Genomic DNA, 20,487 nt, shown 5'->3' on the forward strand with positions numbered 1-20,487 from the left:
AAAACTTTATCATCATTCTGCATCGTGTCGTGGTGGTTAAAACAACACAGTGAAATGGAAAATTGAACAAATTTCACTATAAAACGAGCTATAAAATGTGTCATGAGCGTGATGTGACAGCCGTGCTGTCAATGTGGCAACTCCACGCCGTCACTAGCTGCTTCCGGTCGGTGGCTCGTTCTCTTTCCGTGCTTGAAGTTCAACGAGGCAACACGTTCGTGTTGGGCTGTGGTGAGCAAAAATGGTTAATCACCGTATTCCTTCGGTCTTCTCCAAGACTTACGTTACTCCGCGCCGTCCGTTCGAGAAGCCGCGTCTCGATGCGGAATTGAAAATTATTGGCCAGTATGGCCTACGTAACAAGCGTGAGGTGTGGCGTGTGAAGTACACGCTGGCCAAGATCCGCAAGGCCGCTCGTGAGCTTCTCACGCTGGAAGAGAAGGACGAGAAGCGTCTGTTCCAAGGTAAGAGGATGGCTCACACCGTCAACTCCCTAAAACCGAATCACATACCGATGATGAAATAAAATTTTACCATTTCTGACACTTCTTGGCAGAATAGTTTTTTGTTGAAAGTAACAAATCCGTCCAAAGTGCGGTAGCTGAACACGTTGCAAATGGATGATCCTTAATTCCTCGTAATCCTAGTGTCCGGTGAGACTGGAACTGATAGCAAATGCTGTTTTTCCCTTCAGGTAACGCTCTGCTGCGCCGCTTGGTACGGATCGGTGTGCTGGATGAGTCGCGCATGAAGCTCGATTACGTTCTCGGTCTGAAGATCGAGGATTTCCTTGAGCGCCGTCTGCAGACCCAGGTCTTCAAGCTGGGCCTGGCCAAATCGTACCATCATGCACGTGTGCTGATCCGCCAGAGACACATCCGGTAAGCACGATATCTGAGGCTGCCTCGTGGGCCCACGCCTCATTTGCCTTTCCAGCTTCCCAACGAAACGCATGTGCATCCAACGTGTACTGACGACTCTTCTCCGTATGACTATCAGTTCTCTAGAGAGATTTTGCGCTGGCAGCTTGCCTCCGCAAATGATCGTGAGTGCCACTTAGCGTTATCGGAAGCAATTTCGGTAACCTAACGCCTCACACAAACTGAAACAGCTCCGTTAAGACGTGTGTTCTTATCGTGCAGCAGCGAAGAGCTTTAGCACGAAGGAAATGTTGAACGAATCGAACGTTCGTCCGCCTCCGAACGACGTACAATCTTCTACCTGAAGCTCAGCCAGCAGCTAACGGACGTCGAATTCTGATGCACATCGCTCGTTTCGAATGGATGAGGTAACGGATATGCGCTAAATGACCATAATTTGATGACGTGAGAATGATCAGTGTAGAATTTGTTTATATCATCGTCGATTCGTAGAAGCAAGCTTTCTTTTCTTCCAATTTGCAATCACTAACCCCATGGCCACACCCGATCCGACATATACCAGTTGGATTCCGGGTGCCAGAATGAGCAATGTGGTAACTGCTCGATAAATTATCTTGGGGAATAGAAAATATCGCATTAGGAACCTTACCTCCTTTAACCGATGGAGGAAGAGGGCCGAAAAACTGTGAAACAATTGCAAAAACTATGAAACATTCCAAAATTCGTCGCGAAAAGCAGCTTGGTAACGAATTGACGATAATGGTAGTTGCTAATTTAATTATTGTGTTCCATAGCCGAGCCAGCCCAACAGAACTCTCTTCATATGCTTTTGTAGGGGTCTAAGTGACTAACAACTCGGACTAAGTAGGAAAATACGAATTACAATGAAGTTGTTTATTATTATTTAAAAATGAATCAGACTATAGCGATAGATGTTTATTCAGAGAATTAATCTATACAATCATTACCCCTTGGCCACACCTGGCCCGACATACACCAGTTGGATTCCAGGTGCCAGAATGAGCAATGTGGTAACTGCTCGATAAATTATCTTGGGGAATAAAAAATATCGCATTAGGAACCTTACCTTCTTTAACCGATGGAGGACGAGGGCCGAAAAACTGTGGAACATTTCTGAAATCAGAAGAAAATGATCGTAAAATCAAATTATGTTTGAAAGAGATAAGGACGAAAGCGTTAAGCAACAATAAGGAATACAAAAATTAAGGACAATACTAATATATTTTTCACTATGATAGGACCCAGTACACAAAGTCCAAGCTTTGACGTGCGTAAACTAACAAGAGATACTTAAAATAGTACATTCTCGAGTATTATATCATCCTTAACCCCATGGCCACACCTGGCCCGACATACACCAGTTGGATTCCAGGTGCCAGAATGAGCAATGTGGTAACTGCTCGATAAATTATCTTGGGGAATATAAAATCGCATTAGGAACCTTACCTTCTTTAACCAATGGAGGAAGAGGGCCGAAATACTGTGGAACATTTCTGAAATCAGAAGAAAATGATCGTAAAATCAAATTATGTTTGAAAGAGATAAAGACGAAAGCGTAAAGCAACAATAAGGAATACAAAAATTAAGGACAATACTAATATATTTTTCGCTACGATAGGACCCAATACACAAAGTCCAAGCTTTGACGTGCGTAAACTAACAAGAGATACTTACAATAGTACATTCTCGAGTATTATATCATCCTTAACCCCATGGCCACACCCGATCCGACATACTCCAGACGGATACCGGGTGCCAGAATGAGCAATGTGGTAACTGCTCGATAAATTATCTTGGGGAATAGAAAATATCGCATTAGGAACCTTACCTTCTTTAACCAATGGAGGAAGAGGGCCGAAAAACTGTGACACATTCATTTGAAGAAAAGCCGCTAAAGAACTCGAGAATGGCCATAGATAGCTTATAGTGCTGAGAATCGTTATCGCTTATCTTTAGTCGGATGTAAGGTAGTTTAGCTTTTTGAAACACGATCGTGGAACACAATCAAGATTATCAAGATTCAAATGATTAAGTTACATGATCATATCATCGCGATCGTCATTCTCCTTTAGACCGTTACCCCGATACGTTGATTGTTAGAAAGTCATGATTTCTTCAACATTTCATTACACTTGTCTATAATTTCTTTACCTCAATCTTTTATTTCTGCAGAGTCCGCAAGCAGGTTGTGAACATTCCCTCGTTCATCGTACGCCTGGATTCGCAGAAGCACATTGACTTCTCGCTGAAGTCTCCGTTCGGAGCTGGCCGTCCGGGTCGCGTCAAGAGGAAGAACATGAAGAAGGGACAGGGTGGCGGCGGCGGTGGTGCTGAAGAAGAGGAAGAAGATTAAACTATCTTGCGCCGGGCAAAACACTCGCTCTCTGCCATTCGTGGAGACACTGGGATATTCTCCGCGAAATGTTTTGCTTGAAAAGATGCCAACATAATAATAAAAACAAGAAACCACTTATGAAACCCGACTCGTTTGTTGAAACTTTATATTGTACTGAGTTGAATGTAATTTAAAGGTACTGAAGTGTTGCAATGAGTTTTCAATGATGCTGTTTAAAGGCAAATTATAGTTCACCCATTTATAAGATAACATACGGCCTGCTCTGTTTTACTCGTCACAGTGTAATTGTTATTCACTGTAGTTACATTAATGTGACCGTTCGTTCAGTGTTCTTAAGTTTTTGTTTTAACTAAAATTTATTTGTTAAACCGCCTCTATATACACCTTGACTTGAACCGGTTCGACACGGTTGTGACAAGCCAAGCACAGATTTTTGACAGCTCGAACGTAGCCGAGCGGCATTTTTGCATCCAATCGGTACGTTGTGGAAAGCGAGAAGCGAGCGTAAAATCACTAATTTTCACGGCGTTGTCAGTGTTTTTGGCGACCAATCACACCGCCGTTTACTTCGCCGTGCAAGTAATGTGGGTGGTGTGCTAGAAGTGAGTGAATCGTGCCAAAGGATCGCACAGGAAAACGGGTGTACCCGTGAAACGGACCGTGTGAATTGAGTTGTGAGGTTGCCGTAGTGTTCGCTTTCGCGTTCACTTGACGGGAAGGGAGAAAGATGGCCGATGGCGTTGAAATCGATCTGTATGCCGACGACCTGGATCAGGATTACTCACAAAACAACGTAAGTTTCGAAAATCAATCGACGTTCGCCACGGTTTTCCACCGAAATTTCGTTCCTTGCCGGATGTGCGTGGAAGCGTGCAGGCGTATGTGCCGTGAAATTTTGTGTGCTCACGTTTATGTGTGTATGCGCGTGCGGAGGGATTGGGAAAATGGAAAATGACCGAACTTTACGGTGTCGATTTGTCATGAATGTGTGTTTGCGGCCAATCTTTGCAGGATGATTACGGTGGCGAAAGTGGTGACCTGTACGATGATGTGATTGCGCCATCCGGCGACCGCAGCAGTGCCGGTGGCAATAGGCCATCGATCGAGCGGGTCGAGGGCGTTGATACGAACGGCTCGTATCACCACCATCCCGGGGCCTGGTCGCTCAGCCACATCCCGCGCCGCCACCAACTGTACGTCGGCAATTTGCCCTGGTGGACCACCGATCAGGATATCGCCGATTCGGTGGCAGACGTCGGGGTGAACGATTTTCATGAGGTGAAGTTTTTCGAAAATCGCGCCAATGGCCAGTCAAAGGGTTTCTGCGTGATTTCGCTCGGGTCCGAGATCAGCATGCGGCTAGTGATGGAACGGCTGCCGAAGAAGGAGCTGCACGGTCAAAATCCGGTGGTGACTCTGCCAACCAAGCAGGCATTGAATCAGTTCGAAAGTCAGCAAAAAACGCGACCTACGCCGCCCGCTCCGGGGCAGTCGAATGGACCCCGGCCACCAGGCCCGGGAATGCCAATGGGTGGGGGAGGCGGAGGGGCTCCACCATCAGGGCCCGGTGGTCCGATGGGTGGTCCAGGAGGACCACCGGGTGGTGGGCCGGGCGGCCCCGGTGGGCATGGAGGCCCGCAGCCACGCATGATGAATCCCAACATGCCGCCCGGAATGCGTCCACCACACCCACATATGGGCGGACCAATGCACATGCAGGGTCACCACGGTCCAGGAGGTCCACCAAGACCACAGGTGAATTGCAAGCCTCCAAAGGCCCATTTGCTCTTGCGGTCCCATTTAACGAGCTCCAGTTTGCATTCCAGGGACCGCCGATGCATCAAGGAAATGGACCACCACAGCAACCGCCTAGGTTCCAGAATCAAAACCAGTGGAACGGACCTCCCCGCATGAACGGCCCAAGACCGGGCGGTCCTGGAGGTCCGGGTCCCATGCAGCACAGACCACAGATGGCAAGTTGAAGATATTCTGTCGTGTTTTTTCATTTGTTGCTCATTTTGTTTGGTCCATTCCAGTTCCAAGGACCTCCGAATGGGATACCACGTGGACTGCGCCCCGAATGGAATCGGGCACCCATGCACGGTGGCTACCCGCCCGGTGGCCATCCTGGAGGTCCTGGACAGGGCGGACCACATATGCAGGGTGGTCCGCACGGACCGCGTGGTCCCCACCCCGGTTCGATGGGTGGGCCTCCCGGTCCACAGGGACCGGCTCCGCACGTAAATCCGGCATTCTTCAACCAGGGCGGAGGTCCGCCTAACCATCCTAACGGTGGTCCCGGACCGGTAGGGCCACCGCATGGTGGTCCGCAAGGGCCACAAGGACCGCAAAGCGGGGGACCGCCGGCCCACTTTAACCCACAAGGCAGTGGGGGACCGCCGCGCGGTAATCCGTGGCCCGTGCAAGGAGGCAAACCACCCGGGCCGCCTGGACCTGGCTTTCCCGAGCATCCCATCACACCGCAGCTGAGTGAGGCTGAGTTTGAAGAGATTATGACCCGCAATCGGACCGTCAGCAGTTCCGCGATCGCTAGGTAAGACCGTGTGCAAGAGCGGTTACTTTTCGTGTTCCCCTGCGTCGCTTTGGTTGCTCATGTTGCTCTCTTTTGTCCTCAAAATGCAGAGCCGTCTCCGACGCGGCCGCCGGCGAGTATTCCAGTGCGACGGAGACACTCGCCACCGCAATCTCGCTGATCAAACAGTCCAAGGTGGCGCACGATGAGCGGTGCAAAATATTGATCGTTTCGCTGCAGGACACTCTGCACGGTATCGAAGCGAAGAGCTTCACGCGCCGGGAGCGTTCGCGGTCGCGCGAACGTTCGCACCGTCGCCAACGACGCGAACGCTCCACATCCCGTTACCGTGAGCGTTCACGCGATCGTGAGCGTGAACGCGACCGCGACCGCGACCGTGACCGCGAACGAGAAGGGTAAGTGAAAGTATCTTGGTCGTTACGTTGTTCACTTGCAAACTCTAGGTACTGCTTCCGGGCCCCATACCCATTGTCGCTGACGTGTTTTTCTCTTTCTTCCACCTCGCCGCTAGCTCGCGCCGATCTCGCCCCAGAAAAACGCCTGAACCGGCTACCGATAGTGCGACGGACAGCTCCTCCAAGCGCTATTACAATGACGATCGGTACCGATCGTCGGACCGTGAACGGGAGCGCGATCGTGACCGTGAGCGACGCGAGGAACACCGTTCCAGACATTGAGAGGTGTTTCTTCCTTCCAATTTCCGTTCAACTCTCCTAACCTTCTCAACCTTCGTCCCTACATCGTTCGTGAGGTCCTACGACAAACAGCTTTCGCGTTCCGCTTTCTCACGGCGCCCGGATCATGGGCCAGAAGAGAGTATTTTATTTGGAGAAGAGAGTATTTTATTACTTTACATATTCTTCTCTTTTCGATGCTTTCCTATCATTTAAAGATGAAACGATTTTATTTCATCATCGAACCGAAGGCGAAATGGAGTTTCGTTCGCTACGTCGTGTTTGTGTGTTTCTGGACTGTTGGTGGATTTATTTACAGTACCCCGGTTTACTTTACACCGCATACATAGTTTCTACATGCATTACCAAAATTAACCATCCGGACTGGTGTCCCCCTTGTTTGGTACCACAACACGATGGAAGGAACCGATAGGGGTGTCCCACCGTAATCGAATGTGTATGATTGTTTGCACCTAACTTTGGATTCGTTTGTCTTTAGCTTTAAGACGGAACGAAGAGCCGTTAGAGTATAGAAGCGGCAAGCTGTAGTACGTATTCCACCCATTGAATATACACGCTTGCCATTTGGAGCTACTCGCAAACACGGCCAACACGCAAGTAATAAGCGCAAGTAGAGAACGTGTGTTGGTGTTACAAAAAGGTTATAAAATGAGTATGAGCCCCGGGACAGCAAAATATAAAGTTTAAATTGTAACAAAGTGAACTCTACCGTAGAATTCACGACGGTAAACTTGAGTATATGTATAGAAAAGTAGCAAACATACAACCTATAAGCGAGAGAGACCCCTGCAACAGACACAAAACCACACCTGTCCCCTTCGCAATCCACCGGCCTTATCGCCGTTAACCGCAATCCCACTCCTGTGACACACAAGCGCAAAGTGACATCGCATTTCTTCGCTCCGATCCGTTCCGTCGACACAGCCCCGTTTGGGGCTTCGTCTTAGCCGGGAAACGCAAAGTGACGAAACCTGGCAGCAGTACGAGGCAGCAGCACCAGAACAACACACCTTAGCAGTGACCACCAACCTGCCGTTGTTCTGCATATGTGAATCCTGCCGTGCTCAGCCCACCTCAACGCGACCTCATCCGCTCTGTGTCTGTGTTTTCGTGAATATGTGTGGTGGCGGTGGCTCCTGTCCGCGCGGTCACTTCGTTGTTCCTGTTCGCGGCAAGCAGGCAACCAGCAGGAGGACCTTCGGTGGCTGCCGCTTCTACTGATGCTGCTGCTGTTGCTGTCCAGTCGGCGAGTTCGCGGCGGAAAAGAAGAATGTAACAAAACACCCTCTTTTAAAAATCAATAATTATAAACGTAATCAGTGAGAAAAAAAACGAAAAAACAAACAAAAAAATGTTCAAATCTTGTGTACCGTGTTGTGTATTCTGTCTATATTTTGTTAGTATCGTATCGGAGCGAAAATGAATTGTACACCTTTAAGTAGACTGGTAGTAGACACCACCTCGGGTAGTGTGTGGCTCTTGATGCGTGAAAAGTATTTTTTATCGTTTTAGACTTAACTTATCATTTCTTTGTAACCCCTGGAGCGTGTAGAGGAGATGTTTAATGAAAATCATGTACCTGGATTCCAGTTAGCCACCTCAACTACTCCAGAGTGAGAGGTCTTACATTTATGCTTTTTGTGTAAATTTACATCTTGACAAAGCCCCCAATATTATGAGGTGTAGATTAAACACTTTTGTACAAAACGATCAGTTAACTCGAGACACCTAAAGTCGGATGAAAAGAGGCACGATCAATCGATCGGTAACGCGCCACGGAAGGTGCAGACAGTTACTATCTGTAAAAGAATATTAACGTAGCTTAGGGAAAAGCAGTACTTCACAATAATTGACTGGCTGTTTACTGGAAATTTATGTAATTCATAAGAACGCCATTATATGTGTACCTGAAACGAATGTTAGGTGGCCGTAACAAGCGTTCAACACTACTACCATTCGTTCGCGTTGCTGTCAATAGTTCTTATGCTTCCATTTGTAACTCAAGGAATCGATAACATTCCCTATTGTAATTAAACACTTGAAAATGGCGACAATGAAGGGTCAATTCACGGGCGAATCTGTAACGCTAAGACGGGCCACCTAACGCTAAGACTGAACAATGGTTGCTACGGACTAACCCAATGGGGGAAATATTTGTAAGGTTGATGAATGCGGCTACTTCGATTTGCCGCTGGCAAGGCTCTACATAGATGATGCAAAGGATTGCCCTGTTGCTATGCTCTTTCAGTGCACCTTTAGTTTTAAAGTTTTGTAATGAAGGTAACTGGCTATTTTTGCTACTGTCGAGAGGAGGTTTAGAGGGGGAAACTAGCAATGGAATTACATCCGTCGTTCGGGGTGCATTTAAAATGTTAAAATGTGCGCAAACCTGACGCTGACTCTTGTTATGCGGTAAGTTTAACGGCTGCAATGTATGCGGATTACACCAGAAAGAATTCGTTAGACTTTTTGTTCACTACCGTTAGACAATATCTTCTCGAGACAAGGGAAGCAAAAAGTATTACTGTTTTACAATGGATTATTATTTGTAGGCGATACATGTACTCTAGAACACTGCTGCGAGACCGTGTAATGTGGTAATGATAGATAATATTCGAAACAGTTTCAATACGCAGGGAGCGGATGCGAAACGTTGGGAGACGATTGCATTCTTAATGAAGGGAAAAAGGTAAGCCAATGAATCAATATTTCGATTAACGTTGACGAGGAAAGGAAGATGTTCAACACGGAACACTACCGCTTAGAAAGCTAGTAAATGAATAACTAGCTCTCAGAACAACTCGAAAAGTATGTTCATCCCCCCATTTCAAGTATGTTAATCTTTTAGATACGAAGCAGCACGGCCAGAGCCATCAATGAATTGATGATCTTTGTGTCGATCGATTTGCAATTAGCCGGACTGCCACTTATCGAGAACCTGCCCCACAAGGGCTCCGTTAGGATGTACCTGTTTTAAAGAATAAGCTCGCACGTCTTATCGTAAAATGACCTTCTATTACGAATAACTCAATAACTGCTCACATTAGATGCCTTTCTTAGCAGCTGCAGGCAGAAGCTCTGTTGCGGTAAAGCGCGCATTGCTTTATCGATCCGCCTTGGCAGAGGCTCTCATTCAATGATTTTTCGTAGTGATGACAAAGTGCTCTAAAATAATCACTTACCAATTTTGAAATGCCAGGAACAGAATCTCCAAAAGCAATACGGCAGCATTTGATGTTTTCTGGGTACAAAGGAAGTGTCACGCGACGACAGCAAACAAAATGTTCGGCTAAAAATCGTAAGCCCCCTCCGTTCTTAACGCTGTGATGTAGTAGTTAAAGCATTTGTTTTTTATTACAATTTTACCCATTCTTTTTTTTAGTGTAGAAGTTTAGAAGATAGCACAAAACTCGCGCAATAAGCTCACGCTTCTGTGCAATGTGATAAAACGAAGTCCTTTTCTTTTCACCCCAAACTAAGCGATGATCGTACAACACGAGAAACAAATCAAAACATGACCAGCCAAAAGCGAATGTTGTTTAAAATTAAATGTTTATTTTACTTGTTTTTATTATGTTTTCTTCGGCCGCGAGCTTGCGATGTAACCACTCGGGGCTCCCCTATCGTACCGGTATGCGCGCGCGCTGCTGCTCCTTGATTATTCACAGTGATTTCTCAAAAAAATGTTACCTAACTGTAGCCTTCGCCCTCGCCGTCTACGGTGGTCTCTGCGGCCACGCTTTTGTTATTATCCGCAAATCCGTCCCTGCTGCTCGTCCGTCGGGGCCACGGATCTTGTGTATATCCATATCTTAAATCTTACAGCCTAGTCCTTACACTCGCAGGTGCGTGTACTTCATCCCTTGGCCACGTCCCTTCGCTTGTGGACGCATTGTTTTCGCCCGGAACGAGAAGTTAGTGGGCAGAGCGAATGGAGTGGTGCTGATCTGAAGGAATCAGTAGTATCAGAGATGATCAGGTCAAGCATTTAACGATTGCAGCGAACAGGGCAGATACAGAGAAAGGGCCGCAAACGGTGGGGTTGCGGGTGGGTGGTAATGAACGCTCCTCATTGTCTGTGTACTGTATGAAGCGACGATGATCCCCCCCGTGTTTCTTTACACAATCTAAACTCGTACCTCTAACACACCTTAACAAACTAAGCCTTCTCATTACCAGTTTTGTTTCGCGTTTTAGTACAACGTGTTCGGTTTGCGACCAGCGAATGCTCGTTCGTGTCCTTCGACCCATTCGTCGCCGTTACTTTCATCCATCATTCAACAATCAACAATCGCCCCAACCGAAGATCAGCGAGTAATGGTATATGCACAAAGTGATCTACGCTAGTGACGATTCTTTCCTGTTAGTCCTTAACAACGCGTTCTCCGGTTGGCCAGCCGGCAAGGGGAGTGTGTGCCGAACGAATAGAAAACGCTTCTACTATCATCTTTCGCCGCACTGCAGAATATAATTGCACATGCCAACGTTTGTGGGAGCGTGGGATGAGCCCTGAACTAAAGGGGTTTGCAAAGTTTCGCGTGTTCGGGGTCCCCTTGGGGACCCCCTCTTGTGAGCTAAATTTGGGTAACATTGTGTGAACAAAGAATATCGAGAAACACAGGATTGCATCTAATTCCCGGCCTCTCGTCCCCGGCTTGTCGTGCGATAAGTCTTGCCCTACCGCCGAAAGAGGCTCTACTAACTACGCCAAGGAGAGCTCGATCATGGAAGCGAACGCAAACCACTTCCGTAAGCTCGATGCACCAGGCATCGAGAGAGTACGCTATTGGTGTCGTTGAAATCCGATTTATGTTTTGTTCCGCGCACGCGACGACTCGTCCTAAAAAGCCCTAGCTCGGTTAAACTACGAAGAGATGAGATCTTTAGTCGTGCTGGGAGTTGCAAAACTTCTAGTCTCGATCTAGCGTCGGAAATCCAATGCCCTATCGTCGTGAGGGATGAAATTGGTACCGATTGAAGTGTCCCTTTCGTTACCGCACGCCAATGCGCCTTCAACACGTGAAAATATAACTCCGGCAATTTGCAGTTAAAACAAGGAGCTTGGAAAATACGGCAAGCAACACTCTGGAACTTATTTCGCTACATTAACGCCCTACACATCGCCTCTAACCGAATCATTCGGCGCGCGCCCCAAAGCAAGTTCCACTTTTCGGTCGGCTACTCTTCCTAATGTACCTTTAATAGTCACTTATGTCTGTAATCTGTTCCACTTCCTCGCTCTTCTCGTTGCTTTCCTTCAATTTACATGAGATTTGCTTCCGTTCTACGCCCCGTCGTCTGCCCGTCGTCGATATCTCTGGTCGATCACGCACAACACAACACAGTCCCTCCTCTTCTTGCTCGGGTTTGTGTGGTCAGTTTAATTGCTAATTTTAATTAGATATTATTATTTGTTTGCTCTTATATTACAATCCGGGTTCCAGCTTTCCACAGGTGTGTTTTTATGCTTCGTTATTATCACTCATCACGGGAATCCTCACTCAGTTTATCGGCCTTCTGTTTCGTTCATTCCATAATACCCACACCGAGTACCTTCGCGCATTCCCCGTGGGGCGCCGAATTTTATTGCCAGTTTCTAGGGGACCTTGGGAACCAGCATCATCCGCCACGGGGTTTGTAAGGTAACGTAACAAGGGTTGCAGCAGCAAGTGAACCGAACTGATCGAGTAGCAACAAGAAGCAAACACGGCCAAAGGGTGGCGCGCCATCGAACGGTCTCACGATTTGAAGGTAATCAAAAAAAAAATATATGAACACATTTACAAATTCGACCGCTCCGCGTCCGTTGTAGCATCACGAGGGGCACGATCGTTGGTAGAAGCAGTCCACGTTGGCGCTTCCCTCCTGAAAAGGCTCTCTTATATGCTGGGTTGTAATGTGATGTGTATGTGTTTTGATGGGGAATACGATGCCCGATACCAGAGAAAATTATATTGATTCAAAAATAGGATTTGCATATCACGCAGCAGTAAACGGTCGTGAACATGGCGCGGATGGCAATGTGCTGAACAGGTTAAGGTAGGTTTTCCTTCTCACAAAACGCAACAATTTCCCTATTCCATAGATGTGCCGCTGTTCGTTGGTCGTCTCTTAACCCAGAAGGATCACGCACTGGTCTCGCCCCGCCGATGATCGAGAGAAAAAAGTCTGCCAGATATTCGAATAGAAGATATTATGCCCGGCGATGCCGCTCCACGGGACGTTCCATTAGCTGGCTGCTGGTGTAAGGCGCTATAGGCTGCAGGCGTAGTCAATGCTGCTGATGCTGAGCAAGTATATCGTCGACGCTAACGAAGGCGCACGCACCGAGCGATGAGCTGGACATGAGACGCAACAGTTCGCTGGAGTGCGCTATGCACACCTCCAGTGGCGGCCGCCAGGAGTAATTCATTGATTCTACGAAAGAAGGGAGGTAAGTAAGAGCGCGTGTCAAAGGGTCACTTCACCACCTGGCAGCAGCGCGTAATACGCGTAAGACACCTTACCTAATATGGCAGAGTTTAGAGCGGCACACACAGCTTCGCGACGCGACGGGCTCAGCTGCCATCCGAGAGGGCTCGCCCACGGATTCGAATAGGCTAATAAACTAAATGCATCCTGCACGGGAAGGTAAAACGGAACCAATGACACGAAACCACATTATATTGAGAGACTCTTTTGGGACTTACCTCCAACATTTTTTGATTAGTTTCATTGACACCATGCTCCTTCTCCAGACGTTGGCTCATTTGGAACAGCTCCCGGCCGAACTCTAGCATACGTTCGACGCCCGACTTCGCCGCCGCTGCACTGGTCGTCGTCTTACAATTTGGCGATAATGAGGAGTCTACGTCTGCAATTGGAGAGGATCGACGCAATCGAGTCACGGCCAGGGAAGTTTAAACCGAGCACGGCTACCCTTACCCATATCTTCGTCCCTGTCCACATCGTTCGTTTCGTCCACCACGTCGTCCTCGGCGTCGGCCGATCCGGGCGGTTCCCCGGGTCGCCCTGCGGTACCATTTTTGTACCCATTCGTGGCGCTATTATTATTGCTGTGGCCGTTCTCCATCTCCACGTCGTTCGAGTAGTCCTCTTCGATGCATGTGCCATTATTATTGCTGGCATTATTGTTACTAGCGACAGGGGAGGGACACAACAACGATTAGCTACTAGCTTTCCCGCTGATACCGAATGCGCCCGGCGTTGGGTGCAAGGACCTACCTGAGGACGTTATTCTTTAAGTATCCATGATTGTCGTTGCCATCCGGAATAATGGTGTTACCGTTCTGATAGCTTTTTGTTGATTGTATCACCGACGTTTGAACCGGGCTCGTGCGGGACGATGGTGTACCCTGTACGGAGTGGGGACACAACAACAAAAGAGTGAGACAGGTAAAGACCGCCCCGCTGCTTGGCCGCCGCTACTTACGAGCTCAAAGTCAGATCCGTTTACCATCTCGATAAACTGTCGACACTTTAGCATGAAGAGCAGATTTTGGTTCGACTCTAGCAGTCCCGGATAGAGGCGAATGGTTTGTTCGATCGCTTGACCCATTCGCCCGGAAAGCACTAGTTTTATTATTTCTGGCGAGGGGACAAGGATTATAAGAATAAGACCGGTGTTACATTGTCCCACTGAGCATGGGAGCTTACTTTGCCGATTTTTGATCGATGTCATGTCTTCCTGCATCACCTGGCCCGTGGTCCGGGCAAACGTTTCCGCCGTCGAGCTGTACCCGTGGTGCACGAGGTAGGAGGAAACCATTTTGTGCAAGATCACCGTCCAATCGCCCTGATCGTCCGGTAGGGGGAAGTTGTAGATCGTTGCCTTCGTCCCGGAGCGCAGCTCCTTCAGCATGTCTTCGATGTCGAACTTGAACGGTTCCTGCCCAAAGTTGGCGTCGACCACTTCGCCCGGTGTCTGCAACCCCACGGTCGGGTATAACCGGGGCTGGGGTAAGGGGAGAAAAACGATTGGCCGACGCGGATTAAGAAATGCCCCGTGGTTACCGGATTACAGCCTTCTTACCGGTAGATCTCTGAAAGCAATGCCCAGATGGTGGCCATTCTTGGTGTAGAAGCACGTGTTGTCGACCAGATTGACGCCACAGCCTATGATATCGCCGGTGGTAAAGGTCGGTCCGTACGGTTGGCCGTTACCGGACGAGCAGAACGAGTTACCGTCGTCACCGTGGTAACCGTAGGACTGCTTGTCCCAACCCGGCAGCCGGTTCATCTTGAAGTTGGTGTGTGTCAGCCCGATGCCCATGTAGCCGTCGCGGCCCTTCGAGATGATCTTCACCTCGAAGTAGTACAAACCGCAGGCCGCCGGTATCGGGTACGCGGTGCGCACCGAGGCCGCATCCGTGTGTGATTTGCCAATTCCTGCAACGGCGCAAAACGGAAACGATTAATTTAATCCAAAACCCAAAATTTCATATCAAACACGGCGTGTGCAATGGGATGCTAATGATGAACTGTGCGGTTATGTTGTGTGATCCTCTCCCAATTCAGCGATTTATGCCGTGATTTCTTCTTGGGGGGGGCATGCCTTCCAGGAAGCTCACTCGACTGCGCAAGACGTGCTTTTGTTTCTACTGCGTGCTGTGCGCGCACCAACAGTGTGCTCACAAGGCATGGTCGTCACGTCCCCCCGGATCGACTGCCACAGCAGAGCACACCTCATTAGGCGATTCATCGGCTCCCCACCTCACCCACCCGCAGCTCACAATGGCCAATGTTCAAAGTCATGGAAAAATCGTTGCTAAACGGTGTGGTGACCCACATTGCACAAGCAATGTGTCTGAAAAGTGGCCCTGAGTCCGTTTGTTTTCTGTTCGCCCGCTCACCGCCGCCTGTGGCGCACCCGTGTGGGGCCGGCCAGCAACAACGAAAATCGAGCAACACGAGCCCCCATTTCGTGTTACTGCTTCACTGCCCGTTCCGTCCCCAACGCAAGGGGCTTCTTCCACAGCGCGCGCGTGTGTGTTTGTGTGCGCACAACGAGTTCGTGTTTTGTCGCTCATCGAAACCCCCAAAAAACCGCACTTCTGCGCGAAATTATGACCCTCGTGTTTTTGGCCATCAATGATCAACAAAAACTAGTTTATTGTCTACTTGGATAGTTCAGTAAAGTACATCTCAAATGCAAATGGGGAACTTCCGCAGCCTACTAGCCCATTATATAAAGCGTAATAGAAAGCGAAATTATTTCATTTCTCCTTTTGCTGTGCTGAGAGGAGGCTGGACTTTCTTCGTCATTTCCTTCGCTGCTGCGCATAGGTTTCTTGGATCGACCAAAACCGACCCGCGCTTGACGATAACGGGAACACGGCTACTGTGGAAAAATACGTCACTCGAAGGTGTACTAATCTGTGTGCAATGAAATGGAACGTTCCGTTCCTTCGCAGCAACGGCAAAGGCGGACCCCGTGTGTAATCTCGATTGCCGTTTTCCCTGTTGTGCGGATTGATTGGTCTATGCATTGGGTGGTGGCCCCCCACCGGGTTCCCGAACAAAGTGCAACGACATGCAGAGCGGACCCCCACTGACTAACGGACGACCGATCTCACAGAACAACCACAGTGTGGGGGCTGATTTTTATCGACCTTGTCTCGTGAGGTTGGTTACATAGCCGCACGATCGATGTAACACTGTGGACACGATTAAAAACTAATGCGATCAGTCGTAACCAACGCCACGCGTGTAGTGGAGCTCGCCCACGTACACAGAACTGCTCCCGCGAGGCCACCATATTGGTTCGCGGCCCAAAACCTGTCCGTAGCGTACTCCAGTCGTCATCGCTGCATCATCAGCGTGTGCCCCGCGCGGTCAGAGTGGATCCACACAAAGAGCTTCCCCAAGGGCCCCACACAAACGCGACCCCGGACGAAGATCCTGCAACTCATCAACCGTGGTGTGTGTGTGGTGTAAGGTTTCGACCGCAAAATGTAAACAACAAAGGCACACACGCTCCTCGAGCGTTGCCGCAAGACGAAACTGTATCAGCGGAAATCGCGAAAAAAACAGGTTCACTATCGTTGGTTTGCATCTCCAGCGACCGCGGGCGGGCGGGCCAGCAACCGATAGCGTGGGGGCTTATAGACTGAGCCATTTGTTTGCGAGATGTGGCGTTCCTTGGGTTCTCTTCAGGCATCATACATTGTGCTTATCGGCTGATAATGTCAGTGATTCACCGTGCGAGCAGGGAACGGTGATTAACATCATCCTGGTCGCAAAAGAATTGTACGAAATTAGGGCAACCTGAGCGATGGGTTAAGAGTTGCAAACAGGGAAACGACAATCGATTACATTGCGCTGCACAATCGGCAGAGCAACCACTAGCATTTGCATGAAACGCCAGTAAAGCGTTAGCCTGATGGCTACACAACAGAAGTGGGCGCTGCTCGCTCGACGGACAGATGGACACTCCAATTCCCTTACGTTATGTTGCGTGACAAGCAAGTGGACCCCGAGAGCATAACAAACTCGCTGTTGTTGCTGCTGCCCCCACCAATCCTCAGCGAGAAATGGGGTAGCCCAGTTGTAAATAATGGCGTCGATGATTGCACCAAGTGCTCCTCTCTCTCTCACCCAGCCATCGATGTGTAATGGAGTCGCCCAGCAAACAGCGCCCGACCAGTGCGCGTCGCCATTAAGGATGAACAGGAAAAGTTCGAGTGACACAGGCGTCCGAAACAAAGAACGAAACAGAAACGACGTATATTTAACATCGGAGCGCTTCGAAGCAGGGCAAGACGTCGTACGCACATCCAAATATTATTCATCCGGACGACGGACAACAGCGACTGGCGATCGACGGCGATTTCCTGCGCCTCCGCACTTGTAATCGAGGTCGTGTACCAGCGCCCCTCTTCCGCGCGACAGTAGCTCCGCCTTTCCTTCCGTCCCAACCGCTTCAACGGTGGTGCTGGGCCAGCTAACCAAGGGAACTCTGCTGTACGTTTTCCGTTCAACATTTATGTTGCTCGCCATTCGACGTCTCATTGTTTTGATCCACGCCGACACGCACACTCACGCACCACCGTTGGTCGTGCGCAACACTGCAAACACACGCGCACTCGCTGCGCTCCTCGGTGCGTTTTTCCTATTATTCCGCAGTCAGCGCAAATATGGCCTTAACAGGGACATTGGCGTATCACAGCAACGCTACAAAAGAATATTTCTCTACGCTTGAAATTCTTTCCTTCGACCACCGCTAACAGGTTGCTTAGATCGATTCCATCGACGTTCGCGTGGTGGGAGAAAAATTAACGAACAACAGCTGATGTGGTGGTCGCCATTGTTGGCGTGTTGCTACAAACCGAGCTCTAATCCGTCAGACCTTCGTGGTCGTAGATACGCACACATTTTCCAACTGGAAAAACTGGATCTTCTGACCCCTGTGGATGGGTTGAAGAAGAATTTCAACTTTTTCATTTTCATCTACGCATTTCGATCACACGTTGGGTAAGGGTGTATTCATAAAAAGGTGCTCACGCGACACAGCTTCGCTTCGTCGAACAATCGGAATTGTTTCGTAAAATATTTCGCTGCAATGGGGCGATGACAATCCGAACGGACGATCAAACATTTCGTCGGCCACACCACGGGGCCAAACGTCAAAACCTGCTGATTTCTGTTTCTTCGCCGCCACTTCTTTGTGACATCATTTCGGTCGCCTTCCCTTCACAATTATCCATCGGTCTCGCTCGCTCTCGGGCGTTTTCCCCATTCGGTGCTCTCACAATGAAAGGACTGTTCGTTCGCTGCTCCACTCTAGTGCTGTTCTTCTACGACGTATCTAAGCTCGCCCGTGTTCGCGTCAACCATCATTATTTGCGCAAGAAACGCGTACGCACACTCGTCACTGGCGTTCAAGCCTCACTCACACTCGGACACTGAAATCACCCATCGACCAACAAAATGCACACAGAACACAGTTCCGCTTACAAGAGGAAGGCCAGGAAAACAGAAAGTCTGTCCACGATTGACGAGCCGAAATGGGGCTCCCCCCCCCCCCATTTTACTGCTGCCGTCGTCTCAAGGGGCTCCTTCTCACGAATCCTTGCCACATTTTGCCACAAAAAAGCAAACGTCAACTCGTTGGGCGCATCAATAGCACAAAAATTGAACGTGTCCCTCTGACGAAATTATCGGCACTCCTCTTCTGCTTCGGTTCCATCAGATGTCTGTGACCAACCAATCCAAGTGACCATAGGACGAACGGCGTAGTAGCGCGCACGTTGATGCAAGAAGTAATATGTTGGTTGCACCCCGACATTGCATAGCTCCTCAGCATATCGCGCATAGTTTTGCACCCGCCGCTCGGAGCCTCTCTCTGCCCGATGGTCGGTTGACTGCCGTTTCGAGGAAAAATATCTACACGCTGCTGACGCCGCCGAAGGTACAGAGCGTGCGAGCGAGACGGGTGTATCGGTTGGCGCAGAGGAAGACACAGGTCGGCAATAGGTTGGGGAGGGGAAATAAAGTCGGAGCAGCCACACCACGTACAGAACGAACGGGGGTACTAAATTTAGACACCAAAATAAAGGAATGGAATTAAAGTGTCTGCGGCGGCAGCGTTCACGAGTGGGCACAGGCCAGCAGCAGGGTGATGAAGGTGATGATGGAGGAAAAGGGAACGATAAAAACCTTTGTAGTGAACACGTAAATTGTTTTGCGTCAGTCCGATGGTGCTGCACTTGTCCTGCGAGCTCCAGGAGCGGGGCAGCGGATCGACGGCCTCGTTGACGTTCGGATAGAGCATCTTCAGACGATCGACTGGTGCCGCAGTGGCCGCGGCCGAACCAGCTGTGCCACTACCGCTGCCGCCAGCGCCTCCGCCGACGCCACCGCTGCCTCCGGCCGTGCCGCCCTGGGCGCCGTTGTTTGGGTTGAACATTTTTCTGAGCGTTTTCAGTGAACTTTCGAGCTGCCGACCACCGTCGTCACTGTGCTTTACATTTGCAGCAGCGGCACCATTGTCGGCCATTCGGAAGAAGGAACACAAGGCGGCAGTGTTTTTGGAGGCCTCCTATTATCACGCGCTACTCACAATCCCGCACAGCCCTACACAACACCACTGCCCGTTGCTGCTCCGCTCTCCGATGGGTCTATCGCCTTCCCGCTTGCACTTGCTGCTGTCTTTCTCACTCTCGCTCCGTCTCGTTCCTGCCTGTGCCACTTGTCCCGCGTATATGGATGTGTCGACCGCGCGCTCACTCTCGGCCACCAACTTCCCTCGCATCCGCACTCTTCCTGCTCCTTTGTCTATCTAAGCACACCAAAGGCCAGATAAACACAAGAACACGCACGCACGGACGAGCCACACTTGCACACGGTCTGTCTATGGCTGGAACGGCTGCCAGCGACAGCGCCTGCTTTTCCGCACCGTTTCAGGGGTTTCCCTTTTGTTTTCCTCTTCTACGTTGGCCAATTTTTCACCACTGACACTAGCACAAGACTGGTGATCATCAACGGCCTTCCCGAAGGAGGTTGATGACGACGGCGATGGTGAAGACGGTTGTTGGCCGATCCGCAGCAACACTCGCAGCAACTTTTCACCTTCATCCGACAACCAGCCCTCGAAGCCCAACGAAGTCGTTTGCGGAGGAAAACTGAAACTGAAATGACGACGGTCAGGCACGCATGCAAAAGAAGGGGCGAAAGGGACGACAAATCGCGTTCACGTAGTAGTGGCGTGCGAGCGAGATCGACTGCACCAATACGAGTGTTGTTGCTTTCGCTGCCTCTGACAGCGATACGTATCGAAAAGACAAAAGATGAAGGAAGAAAATCGACGAAAATTCGTCCAGCGATCGCTTGCGGAGCGTTCCGTAGCCACGCCAGATGAGGACGACAAACCTTGCCAGCGAATCCAGCGCCGTTTCCGTGGGCCGTCGACGTCGAGAAAATTCACTTCAAACCCCTTTCACACCGAAGAAGCCCAACTACCAATGCGCAGCGGAGAAAACC

The 20,487-nt window shown here is 49.6% G+C and overlaps 3 protein-coding genes across 3 annotated transcripts; 2 read left to right on the top strand and 1 right to left on the bottom strand.

Moving 5' to 3' along the window:
* The first annotated feature begins 172 nt into the window (after positions 1-172).
* On the top strand, positions 173-3,379 carry LOC131205999 (small ribosomal subunit protein uS4). The gene is made up of 3 exons (XM_058198344.1): positions 173-464; positions 695-881; positions 3,075-3,379. Exons 1-3 carry the CDS (start codon positions 242-244, stop codon positions 3,253-3,255), a joined length of 591 nt encoding a protein of 196 aa, XP_058054327.1. The 5' UTR covers positions 173-241; the 3' UTR covers positions 3,256-3,379.
* Positions 3,380-3,807: 428 nt separating this feature from the next.
* Positions 3,808-7,948, top strand: LOC131205532 (cleavage and polyadenylation specificity factor subunit 6-like). The gene is made up of 6 exons (XM_058197665.1): positions 3,808-4,051; positions 4,270-5,013; positions 5,085-5,231; positions 5,295-5,812; positions 5,902-6,207; positions 6,324-7,948. The coding sequence occupies exons 1-6, from the start codon at positions 3,986-3,988 to the stop codon at positions 6,487-6,489; spliced, it is 1,947 nt and encodes a 648-aa protein (XP_058053648.1). The 5' UTR covers positions 3,808-3,985; the 3' UTR covers positions 6,490-7,948.
* A 2,102-nt stretch (positions 7,949-10,050) lies between these two features.
* Positions 10,051-20,487, bottom strand: LOC131205874 (ran-binding protein 9). Its single transcript, XM_058198163.1, has 10 exons — positions 20,377-20,487; positions 19,165-20,135; positions 14,540-14,895; positions 14,164-14,461; positions 13,940-14,094; positions 13,732-13,862; positions 13,432-13,643; positions 13,197-13,360; positions 13,014-13,125; positions 10,051-12,924 (listed from the first exon to the last, which is right to left on the bottom strand). Exons 2-10 carry the CDS (start codon positions 19,502-19,504, stop codon positions 12,779-12,781), a joined length of 1,914 nt encoding a protein of 637 aa, XP_058054146.1. The 5' UTR covers positions 19,505-20,135; positions 20,377-20,487; the 3' UTR covers positions 10,051-12,778.

This window comes from Anopheles bellator, chromosome 1 (genome assembly GCF_943735745.2).
Source record: "Anopheles bellator chromosome 1, idAnoBellAS_SP24_06.2, whole genome shotgun sequence".
In the NCBI taxonomy this organism is placed as follows: domain Eukaryota; kingdom Metazoa; phylum Arthropoda; class Insecta; order Diptera; family Culicidae; genus Anopheles; species Anopheles bellator.

Bases quoted from the DNA above. Each gene is read 5' to 3' on its own strand.
- LOC131205999 (XM_058198344.1), top strand. From the start codon at position 242: ATGGTTAATCACCGTATTCCTTCGGTCTTCTCCAAGACTTACGTTACT. The intron at 465-694 runs GTAAGAGGATGG...TTTTCCCTTCAG, and splicing joins CGAGAAGCGTCTGTTCCAAG to GTAACGCTCTGCTGCGCCGC. The intron at 882-3,074 runs GTAAGCACGATA...TTATTTCTGCAG, and splicing joins ATCCGCCAGAGACACATCCG to AGTCCGCAAGCAGGTTGTGA.
- LOC131205532 (XM_058197665.1), top strand. From the start codon at position 3,986: ATGGCCGATGGCGTTGAAATCGATCTGTATGCCGACGACCTGGATCAG. The intron at 5,014-5,084 runs GTGAATTGCAAG...TTTGCATTCCAG, and splicing joins GAGGTCCACCAAGACCACAG to GGACCGCCGATGCATCAAGG. The intron at 5,232-5,294 runs GCAAGTTGAAGA...GGTCCATTCCAG, and splicing joins TGCAGCACAGACCACAGATG to TTCCAAGGACCTCCGAATGG.
- LOC131205874 (XM_058198163.1), bottom strand. From the start codon at position 19,504: ATGGCCGACAATGGTGCCGCTGCTGCAAATGTAAAGCACAGTGACGAC. The intron at 13,863-13,939 runs GTAAGTAGCGGC...CACTCCGTACAG, and splicing joins ACGGATCTGACTTTGAGCTC to GGTACACCATCGTCCCGCAC. The intron at 13,361-13,431 runs GTAAGGGTAGCC...CTCCAATTGCAG, and splicing joins GGACAGGGACGAAGATATGG to ACGTAGACTCCTCATTATCG.